The following is a 16334-nucleotide window of genomic DNA, read 5'->3' as shown; positions in this document are numbered from 1 at the left end:
AGCCTTCAGCTTTTTGAGATTTCAACTTTTGATTCATACTGTACATGCAGTAACACACACACACACACACACACACGCACGCACGCACGCACACACATTCTGGTTTCCATGTTTTATGGGGACATTCTATAGACATAATGCATTTTATAGTGTACAAACTGTATATTCTATTTCCCTAACCAACCCCAGTCCCTAAAAGAAACATCATTCTGTTTGATTTATAAGCTTGTTTCCTCATGGGGACCTCAAAATGTCCCCACAAGGTCACAAAAATACTGGTATTCCTATCTTTGTGGCGACAATTGGTCCCCACAACATGATATTTAACAGGTACACACACAACCGTGCGCACATACACGTGAAAGTGGGGATAAATGATTAATGTTTTAAATAATGTAAAACACACATACCTGTGATGTATATGAGAGCATCCCATGGTATATGTCCCGACTGGCAGTAGAGGTTAAGGTTGAGAAGTGCACACTCTCTGTCGCTGTCATTGAATTCATAACGGATATTCCAGCCCAGAGGACCAAATTTCTTTCTCTCCTAGACACACATGCAAACACACACAAGGCACATACAAAAAATGTAAGAAACAGTCAAAAAGAATTAAGTAAAAGATTTAGTGGATGTACATGAAAGCCTTTATGAAAATCTATGTGGGATTATAGTGGTGTCATTGAAAGAAATGTTTGCTGCCATTACATGACCACACCTACAGTATATCAACTCTGTATGTAAATAATTAATAAACAAATGTCTATCCAAATATACAGATGGCCACAGAGGCCATATATTGTTGATTTTTTCCCCTGAATATACACATAATAAGATTTTCAGGTTTTCCCCAAGAATACTGTTGGTAGGCTATGTCATGATCCTGAGAAAAATCAGAATAATAACAACAATGCATGGCATCTGTCAATGGAACTCACTTTTCAATTCATTGCAACACCATAGGTAAGAATTGATTTATAAGTGATTTACACAGAAATTCATTCTGCTCGTGTTTCACCATTATTTTTGCATAATTTTGTGCCAATAGTGTCATAAAAATTACACACTTCATCCTTATATGCATGACCCTGGACCACAAAACCAGTCCATTTTTTGAAATTAAGATTTATACATCATCCAAAAGCTAAATAAATAAGCTTTCCTGATATGTATGGTTTGTTAGGATAGGACAATATTTGGAAATCTGTAATCTGACGCCCCATTCAGACAGACAGCGACCAGCAGTAGCAGAGCGACGCGATCTCATTCATTTCAATGGAAACCGTGCGACTTCCGGCAGTACGAGCGAAAGTGACCGTTGGTGACCGTATGGGCGTGTCCAGGACGCAAGAAAGAAAAGTTTAACTTTATGCAAATGTTGATCGAATTTCGGGAGCGACTACCAATGAGAACAAAGCAGTGGAGTTCACGTCATCCTCTCTCGTCAATTACTGGCATGGATGGTGTACTCATTTGTTTATGATAAGCAGATTTAGAAATGCCTCATTGAAAGAGACGGGCGACCCACAGCGATAACGTCTGAATGCGGCATCAGGGTGCAAAAAAATCTTTCGCCTTTAAGATGTAAAAATGAAGTCATTAACAACACATTTTACTAATGATAAATACATTTTGTTATATATTAAAGTAGGAAATTAAAAAAAAATACATATTCATGAAACATGATTTTCTGACAAATCTAATGATTTTTTGACATAAAAGAAAAATTTATCATTTTGACCCACACAATGTATTGTTGGCTATTAATTTAAATACCCATGTGTGACTTATGATAATAAAGCTATCATATGTAACTTATTCTAATTATTATGGTGAAAAAGAAATATTTTATTAAAATGTAAAATGAGATATGATTTATTTATTTATTTATACTATTTATGCTATTTATTTATTTTAATTATGTTCATTAAAAAGCAATGTCATCAAACTTAAAGCTGACAAACTTGACATAAATTTACCAAAGTTCTGGAAAAGCAAATAGTTTTCATCTGACTACCGCTTCAAGTTCTGCGCTTTTAAAGTTCTAAACTTTCTCTTTTCTGGATGCTTAAAATTACATCCAAACGCAATATTCAACCACCTATTTCATTTTTAACCCTTCAGTCCAGACCTGAATGATGGCATGGAAGAAACACACTCCAAAGATGATCTTCCTCCATTTGCTGCCAAGCATATGTTCCTCAAAGAATGAGCTGCTGATTTCGGTGAAGGCCCGTCTCACATTGGCCCGGAGACCCTTCGGAGGCTCATTAGTAACCTACCGTCACATTAACACAGGCTCATTAATTTCCTGGCATTGCAGCACATTAGCAAAATAACAAAAGTTAGAGCAAAAGCATAGGCCAGACAGATGCTAAAACTTTCAGGCAAACTCTAGACAAATTCTAAAGAGTTTGGCTGCTTTAATACAGATATGTGGTCACATGGTTACAGTTATTTCTAATTGTAATATAGGCTAGTTTAAAGCCCAGTTTTAAATATGAGCAAAGATAAGTTAATGTACTAGGAAGAGACAGAATAAAACATATATGGGCGGTTTCCCAGAAAGGACTAACATGTCATAACATATCCTTTATCAGTGCCATTGTTTTATCTCAAGATGCACAAATGCATTTTAAGGTTTGTTACTAAAAAACCATTTAAATGTCATAATATAACTAAGGTCTAATCCTGGATTAATCTAAACCCTGTCTCGGAAACCACGCCATAAAGGCTCCCTCATGTTAAGGATTATCTTCTCATAAAAGTGTCTGACTTCTAATATAAATTTGATTTATGTGCAGACATATCCCATATGCTGAAATTATAAATGACAGGTAAAAGTAAAAATGTGTGCATTTCATTTACAAAAGTAGGTCTACAATGAAGCAAATCTTTTTTGACACTATGAAAAACGTGCATGCTTTCCTTAAAAATGTCTTAAGAAAATGACCAATTGTGTGCTTGTTTGCAAAAGTTACCTTGACAGAGTTTTGTAATACGGTGACAGGAAACACGTTCGTAGGCATTGAGCTAAGAAACAGTCTGAAGTCTTTATGGATAACAGTGGCTGTAAAGTCAAAGATCAAAAATTTGTTAGTCTGGGTTAAAAAATATATATTTCATGACTTTATTTCATCAACAGTCATTTGACACATGTTCATATGAGAAGATAAAGGGCTTGCCCCTCATATGTGGAACAACCTCCCCCAGGACATCCAAAATAGCAACGGCCTTTATATTTTTTTATTTCTTTGCATTAAAGTGTACTTTTAAAAGACTTGTTTATAATGGCACATGTGTTGATTCATGGTTTATTATTTAAAAAGTATTTTGTTGCTTGTCTACTGTTACTGCCCTTATAAAAATGAATTATTATTTATTATCGAAATCTTTATTTGGCAGATCAATTAATCTGACAGATTCAGTTGTTTTCAGCACATTTAGGTGTTTAAGTAGTTCAACCATAATCCAGTTCAGCCACATTCCAAGTCCATATTATAATATCCTTTTATAGACGAAACAGAGCAATAACAGCCAGAGAACGGTCACAAAACTGCATTTAATTTATAATTAAAATGTTTAGACTAAGAGTCTAATAAACACAAACCAACCAGGTTCATTAAAGGTTTTTATGAGCTCCTCCATTGCCAACATCCAAGACACAGCAAGGTGACAGTTCTGCAGGAAGACCCAGCTGCCATTTTTCACAGCATCCAAAATCATTCTTTCTGCTATAGGCCCCTGACCCTGACCTAGCGAGATGGACTTCACCCTACAATACAACACATCATATTATAATACTAATAAGGGTGAATACATTACAATTTTAGCTTCATTTTAGCTTTAGTCTCTGTGGAATGCTGCAAGGTTGTGTCAAAAAATTAGCTTACTTTTAGTACTAAACAGGTTCATTTTTTTTAAAGATAAAAGGTGAGTAGGTGAAAAGGATGCAAATATATCACATCATGTGTTTAAATACAGTAAGTACCGATCCTGGTATCCTCTCTCATTAGCGAACCGCTGAAATGCTCCCATTGGATCCGAGCCTGTGCTGAGGATGAACACCAGTGCAGTGGAAGGAGACATGTCTGCGTACAGGGTTGCCAGATCCACTGGAGGATTTTCCACAAACTGTTGTCCCAAACCATTGATCACAAACTCAGTCACAGCAAATACAACCTGAAAACACAGTCGAAGATCTGATTGTAACCATACCATATTATTACATAAATATTGTAGTTAATAATAATACTGTACATAATACTGTTATACTGATAATACTGTTAATGATAACCACCCAAGCAGACACACGGTTATCTCACAACCATTTTATATAAAAAAATAAAATTTGAATATGCAAATGTAAATGTATACAGTTTATACACGTTGCAATTTTTTAGAGAAGAGACTTTCTGTAACAAGACATTGACTTATGCAGAATAAGTTACTTTTGCAGACTATGTAAGTTTTTTTTTTCATTGGGACTGTGAATAATGTTTCAGAAAGGTCAGTAACACAGGTCGTTTTTCACTCAAAAACTAAATGAAAGTGACATTTTGACAATATTTGACTACAATTGCTATTAACACACTGACAAAAATACACAAACAAGGGGACATTTCACAAGAATTTTTAAAAAAGTAAAATAAATCTTTGGTGTCCCCGGAGTCCACATATGAAGTTCTAGCTCAAAATACCCCATAGATAATTTATTATAGCATGATAAAATTGCCAATATGTAGATGTGAGCAAAAATGTGCCAATTTGGGTGTGTCCTTTTAAATGCAAATGAGCTGATCGCTGCACTAAATGGCAGTGCTGTGATTGGATAGTGCAGATTAAGGGGTAGTATTGTCCCCTTTTGACATCACAAGGACAGCCAAATTTAAATTAGCAATTTTTTCATATGCTTGCAGAGAATGGTTTACCAAAACTAAGTTACTATGTTGTTCTTTTTCACATTTTCTAGGTTGATAGAAGCACTGGGGACCCAATAATAGCACTCAAACTTTGTGATATGTCCCCTTTAAAATAAAACTGTGAAATATAGCCCAGAGCTTTATAATAAAATTTTATTGAATGATGACTTCTTTTTTAATCTATTGAACTTAATTGAAACTTATTGCAATCCAATAGCAGAACTTTGTGCCTTTCAGTAATGTAATTTTAAAATCCCAGCAATTGTTTTGCTCTTTACCTTCTCCTCCATAAAACTTTTGATGAGGATGAGTTTCTGAAAGCCACTAAGCTGTTGGTTCCAGTGACCTTTGACTTGTGATTGTTTTTTAGAGGATGTGTCCTCTGAGTAAGTAGTAAGGGTATTGACATCCTCCCACAGCTCTGGATTAACTGTTACCTCTAGTTTCCCTACGGATAGAGAAAAGTCAATAAAAAAAGCATGATTTATAGCAAGATTTATGATTTCCATTTTTTGATCAATTTTGTTCTCCAATTAAAAAAAGGGATACGGTGTTCCAATAAAACAGATAGAATATACCCAGGCTGACAGAAATGGGTGTGGCTATTATCTCTTTCTTGATTCCCTTAAAGCACAGCAGTTGGTCTTCTAGATTACAACACGTCTCCCAGGTGAAATCAGACAACCATGGCACCTCTGGTTTCTCTGGCAATTCCTGCAGTGAACGAAAGCACCTAATGAAACTGTGTGTGGGGTGGACACACGTTTATCGCATCCTAATGTTGATACATGTCAGAAATCATCTAGTTTCAAACAGCATGAATTAAGATCTCGGAGGAATTTTGATCAAGCATCAGTCACTGCTGATTTGATTGTCTTAATGGTGAAAAACATTGGAGCAGACTGAAATGTAGACTAAAAAATCAAACCAGACAAAGAAGATGATTATAAGGGGCAGTGATGGACAGTAGTTTCTACAGCGAATGACAAAGAAGAGTGAAGAATATAAACATAACTTGGTAAAATTAGCATTTAACAACAAAAAATGTCTATGCAAAAGTTGCCACTATGATGTGCTTATGGGAGGTCCATCTGGGTTTTGTTATGGATATGTATGTATTTTCTATACATTTTTACCCAAATGTGATCTATAGTGCATTTAAGCTCTAGATTTTATCAGTACTGTATGTGCTTCCCTGGATATCAAACCTGTATGCTGCTATCCACAAAACATTTTAAATGCAAAAAAGTGGAAAATATTTCACAAATTATAACAAGGTAAGAAAGAAATGGTTCTTCTGAGAACATTTGACTTAAAGGTTATTTGAGGAACTAATGGCATCACTGCAAAAGAACCCTTTTTAGAAACTAGAAAGATTTTTAAGCTATAAATGAAGAGTTTGGTTCCAAAACGCAAGAAAAAGTTCAACAATGACGTCCCAAGGATGACAGCAGCAATGACAGTGTTCTTAAAGGATTAGTCCATTTTCTTATAAAAAATCTAGATAATTTACTCACCACCATGTCATCCAAAATGTTGATGTCTTTCTTTGTTCAGTCGAGAAGAAATTATGTTTTTTGAGGAAAATGTTCCATAATTTTTCTCATTTTAATGGACTGTAATGGACCCCAACACTTAACAGTTTTAATGCTGTTTAAAATTGCAGTTTCAAGAACTCTAAATGATTCCAAACGAGGCATAAGGGTCTTATCTAGCGAAACGATAGTCATTTTTGGCAAGAAAAATAAAAAATATGCACTTTTAAATCACAACTTCTCGTCTTCCTCTGGTCCTGTGACGGGCCAGCGCGACCTCACGTAATTACGTAGATAGGTCACGTGTTACTTTAACTGACCCTTATGCCTCGTTTGGGACCGTTTACAGTCCTTTGAAACTGTAATTTTAAACTGCATTTAAACTGTTAAGTGTTGGGGTCCATTAAAGTCCATTAAAATGAGAAAAATCCTGGAATGTTTTCCTCTAAAAACATAATTTCTTCTCGACTGAACAAAGAAATACATCAACATTTTGGATTACATGGTGGTGAGTAAATTATCTGGATTTTTTTTTAAGAAAATTGACTAATCCTTTAATATGACAAAGTAAGTGTTTTGATTAATGCCATTAATGTTAATTTTTTTTATCAGTGTATACCACTAGTCAACTAAATGAATATAACATGGCAAAGGTAAATGCACATTTATTTATTGATTCAATAGATTTACAGATATATAGAAAACTTGTAATGGATTTATTGCATTTTGCGGAAAAATAATCAGTTTTTATAATAAATCTTTGAAAATCAAATTATGGATTTGAATTTGTAATGTTATTATAACCTAAAGATGCTATGTGAAAGTTTGTAACTGAAAATAGTGGTTTTCATCTGGTCACTGTCTTGGTATAAAAAACATGTTTTTACTGAAATTAGTCAAAATGGATTTATTGCGTTTTGGAACCAAACTCTTCCAAAATGTTGTATTCCTGAATAAACATCTTAAAGTTGCTATCTTTCTCATATGATAAAAAACTGTAAATGATATATCATGCACTGAAGTTTTTTTTTTTTGAAGGGTTTTGTTCAAAGTATGAGCAATAGTTATACTGACATTTGTCTTGGCAAGCACCACTAGTTTGATGTCTGACTGCAGTGCAACAGATTCTGTTTGCAGTTCGCAAAATGTAACGCTTCAATGCGCATTAACACAATATAACAGTGTGATGCATTAGGGAAATGCCTTTTTAATGACAGATAGTACAGTTCCCTGAGGAAAGGGGAAAAATAGAAAACCGCTCTAACAATTAACACAATTAAATCTCATTCATGGCTAGTTGTTAATTTTCTGTTTGATGTCTCTGTTCTATAAGCATTACTTTTAAAGGAAGTCTAAGGACAAAAATAGTGTAAAAGCGCGCGCACACACACAAACACAAAGCGGCAGGTGTTGTACAGTAATCATCACATTTCATCACCCTTATTCTGTATTCCCCACCTTCTCCATGCCTCCAGCCCCTCGCAGGAAGTATTGCCACTCCTGTTGTGAGATCTCGCCCTTCTGCATCATGATCTCCACACACAGCATGAAGCTGTAGATGGCCTTGTGCTTCTCAAAGAGACCACGAGACACATTTGTATAGGCGCTCAGCAGAGTCTGATCCAGTAGAGTCTGTAGTCGCACGCTCAGATCTTTGTGCTTCTCTGCTGCCTCTATAGTGTTGTTGAACAACTGCAAAAGAATACGAGAGGCACCATATATCAGGACAGAGATTTCCTGTGTCAAGTGATTTCTTCAGGGACCCTGCAATAGATTTCATATCTATAAACCCTACCTATGCAGTAATATATTTTATACCAGAGGGCTGTTGAATGCTTTATTCTAACTGGCTGGGTGTACATTATTTTCAAATAATTCACTGGCCTGTCATCAATTATGCATATGAATAGTATTTATTAAATCACAAGTTGGTTAAAGGGTTGCTACAGTATAGTTACACTTTTCCCAATGTTGCATTTACTATGTTACGTTTCTAGGTTAAGTGCTCTAGAATGAAGTTACCTGTTTAAAGTACTTTAGGGAGAACTGGTACATGGGGTCAATCTCAGACAGGCTGGCAATGACAAAGTACATGATGGAGCCACGCGTGGCAACAGGGCGATACTTCTCTCTGGCTGTGTTGATCATCTCCTCCGTCGTCTCCGCCTCCATCAGCCGAGATTTAATGGCCTGAGATGTCACCTAGGCCAGAGAGAAGAAAGACAGATGGTGATCACATGTCCCTAAAGCATAAGTGTCATATTCAAACAGACAAATGCAATGCCTTGGCAGCCTGACATGTTTTTAAAACCTAAAAATGCACAACAATCTGTAAAGAAGTCCACGCTGAGGACCAATGTCAGTCTTAGAGATACATGAGGTTGTTGAAGGGGTGTCAGACAAAGACAGAGCTGTTTTCTGTCTGTGTGACAGATATTTTAGCACAACCTGCCATTCGTCTACCCTTCCGTTTCTCCATCAATCCATCTGTCTTTTCCGTTCAGTCCTTCATCACTCTCTGTGGGTGGTGGAAGGGTAAAAGACAGTGATATGGCATCTAGCCCCTGATCTTCACGCTAACTCAAATTCAGCTCAAGTACACGATGTGCGACACCGCAGACGTTTCCACCCTTGCATACCAATGTTGCTGCAAACAAATGTGAACTGTATGTACTGTACGGTGTAAAAGTGAGGGAAGGTTAATTATAGGTATGTGTGGAAGCTAAGCCCTGCCTTAAAGCGTAACTAAACCCCTGGTCAGAGCCTGACTCCACCCACTGGCAATATTTGAAAAATGCAAGAAAAGTGGGCAGATCCTAACGGAGATAGAGGGGACGAACTTAAGTGTGCGGTGAGATCGTAACAAGGGCGTGGTGAGCTTGAATCTGCTTACGTCACGAGTTTTTGGGCCCATCATCCAATAGGAAAAATTCAACTGCAGTGGCCACCGTTCAACCTGAAGAGGGCAGCACTCAGATGTTTTTACACCATATATTGTAGTATTGAAACACTTCATATACAAATGTCAAAAAACTTACTAAAATGAATGAACAGCACTAATAAAGCATCATTCTTACAGATCTTTAACTGAAAAAAGTTGGTTTAGGGTTTAGTTACTCTTTAAATGTTACTAGCCATTCATAGCTTGGCGAAAGCATATAGTCAAAAAATACTGTGTATTTCAATTGAATTTAATAGTAGCTGTCTAATATATTATTCAAGAATTTTATGGAATGGAGCCAGTACAATAGAACTGTTAGCCTGAAATTACATTCAATATTCCTGAGGTTTCAATCCATTTATCTTTATTCCTTGATGGTTTCTTTTTCCAACCATTAAAAAATAAAAAAAATGTAGTTAAAGGAATATTCCATTTTCTTAAAAGAAAAATCCAGATAATTTACTCACCACCATGTCATCCAAAATGTTGATGTCTTTCTTTGATCAGTCGAGAAGAAATAATGTTTTTTGAGGAAATGGACTTTAATGGACACCACCACTTAACACTTAACAGTTTTTTCAACGGAGTTTCAAAGGACTCTAAACGATCCCAAACGAGGCATAAGGGTCTTATCTAGCAAAACGATTTTCATTTTTGACAATAAAAATAACAAATATCCACTTTTAAAGCACAACTTCTTGTTTAAATCCGGTGGTCATGCGCTAGCGTGACCCGACGCAATACGTCATCACGTCAAGAGGTCACAGAGGACGAACGCGAAACTCCGCCCCAGTGTTTACAAATGTGGTGAAAGAGGACCGTTCCTACGTTGTTGTATGTCAACTGATACTAATTAATGTCTTTGTGTCAGTTTATTGTTTAAAATAGTCAGCAAACGTGAGTTTTATATTTGTAACACGTGACCTCCCTACGTCACTACGCATTTACGTTAGGTCGCGCTGGACCGGACCTAAACGAAAAGTTGTGCTTTAAAAGTGTATATTTGTTATTTTTCTTGTCAAAAATGACAATCGTTTTGCTAGATAAGACCCTTTTGCCTCGTTTGGGATCGTTTTTAGTCCTTTGAAACTCCGTTGAAATAAAATTTTAAGTGTTGAATTAAGTGTTAATTGTTGGTGTCTATTAAAGTCCATTAAAATGAGAAAAATCCTGCAATGTTTTCCTCAAAAAACATAATTTCATCTCGACTGAACAAAGAAAGACATCAACATTTTGGATGACATTGTGGTGAGTAAATTATCTGGATTTTTCTTTTAAGAAAATGGAATATTCCTTTAAGAGTTAGCACTTGTATGATAGAAGGGGCTTAGTAAAGGGTCAGTTTAATCAGTTGTAAATATAAAAACCTCTGTGATACCAGACAACTTCAACAGAACTAGTGTGAACTTTACTTTCAAATTCTAGTTTTCTAGTTTAGTCCAAAACATCTGAATTCTCTGACCTTCAATAGTAACCTGGATCAGTCAAGAAAACAAACCTCCTGCCTCCTCTTAACCTCCTTAGGCCAAACAACTGACCTTTGACTCTTGTAAAGTTTGTACAAGCTCCTCGTTGTCAAGGATGTTCCCCTCAGAGGTGAAGAGCAGTTTGAGGATACGGTCCTCAATGGCATTCAGCTGGTTCCGGTCTTTATTTATGCGAACTATCAGCTGGTTCCTCTGCTCTTCCAGGTCAGGACGCTCCAGACGGACTACATCACTGTACACAGATACATATAATCAATCATACAAATCATATAGTCTGCTCCTGAGGCACCTGTATCCACCAGGTACCTTATAAGTACACCAGACTGAAAAAAATGCTGTGCTGTGTTTTTTAGGAGGAAAAAATAAAACTTTATTCATCATATATGTACACTTGTTATATATTTTAAAGGTGCAGTATGTAATTTTTAGAAGGATCTTTTGACAGAAATGCAAATTAATATACAAAACTATATTATCAGGGGTGTATAAAGACCTTTATATAATGAACCGTTGTGTTTTTATCACTTTAGAATGAGACGTTTTTATCTGCATGCACGAGGGTCCCCTTTACCTGGAAGTCGCCATTTTGTGTCGCCATGTTTCTACAGAAGCCCTTAACGAACAAACGTTTTTACTAAGTTCTTCGTCGAGGACATGTTTTTCCCGTGGCAGCTACCATAGCTTCTCTTTGTGTTTCAAAGGTGTGAGGTGAGTAGTGGCTTGAGCCATTGGTTGCAATTCACTACCTCACCACTAGATGCCGCTAAAATTTACACACTGTACCTTTAAGTGTTCTGAAGACATTTAGGGGCAGTTTCCCGAACAGGGCTTATCTTAGTCCAAGACTTAAGTGCATGTTTGAGCTGTCTTAATTTAAAAAAACAAGCGTGCCGCACAAGCCCTGAAAAGTGAAGCCAAAACATCTCGATCTCCCCCCCCAGTGACTGGTCCCAGTATAGGTCATAACCCCCCCCCCCATGTTATTCATTGGGACTTGAGACCAACTAAACAATTTAATTACACTTCAATTATCTATTTTCCAAAGCTTTTTTCTGTCATTTACAGTATTTTTTTATTACGCTGATGTAAATTCAAGTCTTTTTTTTTAAATAAGTTTGTTTTTAGTTACAGTAGTTATTTAATTCTATAAAAACGGTGGTGTCACATCATGATTGACAGCTTTGATATGCGCATTCTGCGAGAGCGAGGTCTTGATTTCTCCGCTTTACTTCCTGCTCACTACTGCGCAGGACTGATCCCGAAATCGCTACTGCGCAGACTCAAGACCCAAGATGTCAGCGCCGTATCGGGACACTGGCGGCTTCACTTTTCAGCAATGGAAGAGAGCGAATGGGTGTCGTCCAATTTTTTTTACAGTCTATGTTAAAGACATATTGCACTGACATATCAGTGGCATTGTTTTGTCTCAAGATGCAGATCAGTATTACTTCGGATGCTTTTGATATCGTTCCCTATACATTTTTTCTATTGTTAATTCAAAGAAAAAAATTTTTTTCTTCACGTTTACAACAGCACCCACTGTAGTAACCACTGCAGTTTAAGATAAAGATAGCCATAAACCGTAATAGTTCATATTTAGTATCCTACTGAATTACCTGAGGATTTGATCTTCCAGTCCTGACTTTGTAACAGTAAAGTTGATGATAGTCACTTTGATGCACACCTGTCAAAGAGAATAAGGAAATAAGCGATTATGTGACATGTACTGTAGCTTGGGACCAATGATCCTTGCTCCATCATCCACCTTGTATGGGGTTGTAACTTGGAAGTGCTTGAGCCTATCACAGCATATCTTGAGCAGCAAACTGGACAGGTGTCCAATCTATCACAGAGCTAAGCCATCCAAACAGACAAACAAACACATTCACACTCTCACACCTACAGACAATCCAGCTGCATGTCTTCGAACTTTGAGGAAAACTGGTGTACCCAGACTAATGACTGACATTGTCCGCTTAGTGTGTCGCTGTATCTATTTGCTGTCTGTCCTTGAGAATGTTACTTTAGTCCAGACTCTGTCAGTCAGCACACCTCATCTCTCTTATTTAAGTGGAAATGACACGTCTGGCCTGTCTCTTAGTGGACCTAAAGCGCCACATCCCCTTCTGGCAGGGAACCATATTTGGCAGCATGCTCTCTGCCAACCGTGAGCATTGTTGACCACAGCCCTATCTGTTATGATCGGCAGGGCATCGTCTCTTGGCAGGTGTGCGCCCTTTCCACAGCCACTTCAGAAATCAGCAGTGAGTTTATTTGGCACAGAGCCGGCGTAGGATTGGTGCAGGACCAAGGTAGGAGCACAACAGATATGTGAAGTGCCGGGCGCAGCCGTGTCCACTTTGCAAAGCTGCCAAATCCATTTGACCTTTACAGGTGCCAATGCTTTCAAAATCCCCGCACCATTTATACAACATTTGAGAGCTTTTAAACAGAAAACAAATTAAAAAATGAAATGCTAATGAAACACATACTGTAATACATGTAGCTGTCAAAAGAGGACAGGGGTCCGACATTTGCATGATAGAGTATAATAAAATGTTGTAGTCAAATAGATAACCAGAGATTCCATAAATATTGAAATGCCTCTTTGCCTCCATTTATTGGTATATGCGAGTGATGCACAGTGACCATAGACTGTAAAAAATATGGACATAGTGTCCATGACACCATCCATTGGTTTGTGAAGAGCTTTTTTGAAGCCAATAGTTTGCGGAGCCTGTCGGCGCCATCACTCATGGATAACCGAAAATAGGTAAAGAGGTGGGGCGTGGGTGAAGCTAAGGTGGCTGGTTGCTGAAACCACGCACACCTAGCTCAATGGTAGTGATAGAAGTGGCAGTTCACCCATCACTCAAGTGGCCAAGCCCTTAATTTGGTAGAACTTTAAAGGGACACTCCACTTATTTTGAAAATATTCTCATTTTCCAGATTCCCTAGAGTTAAATATTTGATTTTTACCGTTTTGGAATCTATTCAGCTGATCTCTGGGTCTGGCTATACCACTTTTAGCATAGCTTAGCATAATCCATTGAATCTGATTAGACCATTAGCATTGCGCTCAAAAATAAGGTGGCACAATAATATTACGCAGCAGCCGAATATAGTCCCCTTCTGTAACTTTCAATAGCAGGGGACTATTTTTCAGGCGCTGCGTAATATCATTGGGCCTCCTTGATTATTACGCCAGAATGAAAGTATAGTTTCTAGCCATATCTGCCTAGAAAATCGCAACTTTTCATTTTCTGTCAATCTTAGTACACGATGTAACTACAGAAGAGTCAAGTTTTGAATAGGAAAATCATCGAAACTCTTGGGTTATTTTTTAGCGCAATGCTAATGGTCTAATCAGATTCAATGGATTATGCTAAGCTATGCTAAAAGTGATAGGGCCAGACCCGGATATCAGCAGAATGTAAAAATCAAAAGTTTAAGTCTAGGGGAGCAAAATTAGCCTGTTTTCAAAAAAAGTGGAGTGTCTCTTTAAGGCTCAATATAATTTTAGGAATATAATAAGGAATATAATAAGGTACCTAAACATTTAGTCCTGTGTCAATCATCATTAAAAGCATAAGGGGAGTCTCTGTGTGTGATTTTTTTTTTTAAGCTGAAACCAGTCCGCGATGTAAAAAAGGTTGGGGAACCCTGGTCTATTGTACACACTGATATTTTGCAGACTGTTGTTCTCTCTCATTTACTTAGACTGACACACAGTAATGCACATATACTGTACCTCAGGGAGGTAGTGGGGGTTGGCCATTTTGGTGGTCATGTAGAATCTGAAGTTTTTATCATAGTCGATATCCGAATCTCCCAGTCGAATCAATGTTCTGCCACCTGACACAAACGTCTGCTTCAGAAGAATGGGTTCCAGTGCAGGGTCCAGAGTCTCTTTTAGCTGAATACACACAAACACACAGATTAAAAACATGAAAAATTACCAGACCACAAAGCAAGATGTTTATTCATTCTCCATCGAGTCAATAATTTAATCAGTAAGACTCATATTTGAGTATCAAAATAGAATATGTAATTTTTTCCTGTCACAGTAATTTTTTCATGCTTTAAAACAGCTTGAATTTAACTCTACACCCTTGCTTCAATTAGTATACACAGATCTATGAATATGCAAATTAGTCCCCGCTTCTACTTAATAGCACAGTTCAGACTATAGATTTGAAAATATTGTGTAGTGTATGCTTCAGTTGTCAGCAGTCAAAACAAACTTGACTGAAATGAGATTACATGCATTCATATTTTAAATTTCCTGTCTTTAACTAGATATTACCTTAAAAAAAGTTTATTTGTTTGACTGGACGGTAAATATGTTTGTAAGAGATGTAGATTCAGAGATTACCTCTTCCAGCAGTACAGGCATGCCCAGTCGGATGGCATTCTCAAGTGTTCGGAGGAAGTCGGCATCTGTCAGCTTGATCACTTTTAGATCATTCTTTGTCTCTTTAGACCGTATCCAACGGTTTGCCTAGATACAAAGTGGAAATAAATAGGTTTTTGCTTTTCATGAAATACTAAAAGTTAAAGAAAGGGTGCATGATGTATGTAAGCCAATGTTGACATTTAAAATCACCTAAACAAACACGCCACCACCCCAATAGAATCTGGACCTTCTTTTGATAGAAACGCCCCACACATACACAACCCAGTCAACGATGTCGGTTAGTAGACATGCATCTTACTGCTGATTGGCTACGAGTGTTTTGGTACTCGGCCCGAGTACACGTTTATTTTTTTAAATCATGCACCCCGCCTTTAAACTAATGGTAGCACAAGCATGTATGTTCGCCTCTGTTTGACGAGAAAATATAAAGCTGATGACAAAATAATCTTAGAACAATGAAAAATCTACCATAGAAACGGTTGGGACAGTCACCGGACACTTTATTAAGTACACCTGAACAATTGCTTGCAAATATCTAATCAGCCAGTCTCATCATCAGCCAATCAAAATGCATATAGAAATGGTTGATAAAGAGATATGGTATAAATGTTGGTGCCATATGGGCTGGTTAAGGTATTCCAGAAACTGCTGATTTTCATATACAATCTCTAGCATTAGAGAACAAATATCCAGTGAATGGCAGTTGTTAGAAAATGCAACCGTAACTCTTTTTACAACAGAGGTATACAGTAAAGCATCTCTGGATGCAAACCATGTTGAACTTGGATGAGTTAGCAGTGCTTGACAACACTAGATGCCACTCCTGTGGGCTAAGAACAGAAAATAGAGGCTAAAAGTGATCACAAGCTAAACAGAATTAGGCAAAAAAAAGATTAGGAAAATGTTGCCTGTGCATAAGTGTCAATACAAGACGGCAAGATGTTTAAATGTGTGTTTCAGTCTTCACTCTCTGGAGAGACTGCCAGAAAGAGAAAGCAAAACACAAATGACAAGAAAGAACAGAGGTGAAAA

General features: G+C 37.2%; 1 protein-coding gene across 1 annotated transcript in view; it reads right to left on the bottom strand.

Annotated features, from left to right (window-relative positions):
- dnah6 (dynein, axonemal, heavy chain 6) overlaps positions 1–16334 on the bottom strand; it is a 102743-nt gene that overhangs the window by 9955 nt on the left and 76454 nt on the right. The window contains exons 57-69 of the mRNA XM_065254676.2: positions 15261–15386; positions 14637–14801; positions 12502–12569; positions 10937–11117; positions 8480–8659; positions 7916–8149; positions 5501–5636; positions 5201–5370; positions 3992–4182; positions 3615–3775; positions 2982–3070; positions 2132–2278; positions 411–549 (exon numbers count right to left, since the gene is read on the bottom strand). Coding sequence (XP_065110748.1) covers positions 411–549; positions 2132–2278; positions 2982–3070; positions 3615–3775; positions 3992–4182; positions 5201–5370; positions 5501–5636; positions 7916–8149; positions 8480–8659; positions 10937–11117; positions 12502–12569; positions 14637–14801; positions 15261–15386 — 1987 coding nt within the window. The remainder of the gene's footprint in view (positions 1–410; positions 550–2131; positions 2279–2981; positions 3071–3614; positions 3776–3991; positions 4183–5200; positions 5371–5500; positions 5637–7915; positions 8150–8479; positions 8660–10936; positions 11118–12501; positions 12570–14636; positions 14802–15260; positions 15387–16334) is intronic.

Source organism: Paramisgurnus dabryanus, chromosome 4 (genome assembly GCF_030506205.2).
Source record: "Paramisgurnus dabryanus chromosome 4, PD_genome_1.1, whole genome shotgun sequence".
NCBI lineage: Eukaryota > Metazoa > Chordata > Actinopteri > Cypriniformes > Cobitidae > Paramisgurnus > Paramisgurnus dabryanus.
This window is presented reverse-complemented; position numbering and strand designations above follow the sequence as displayed.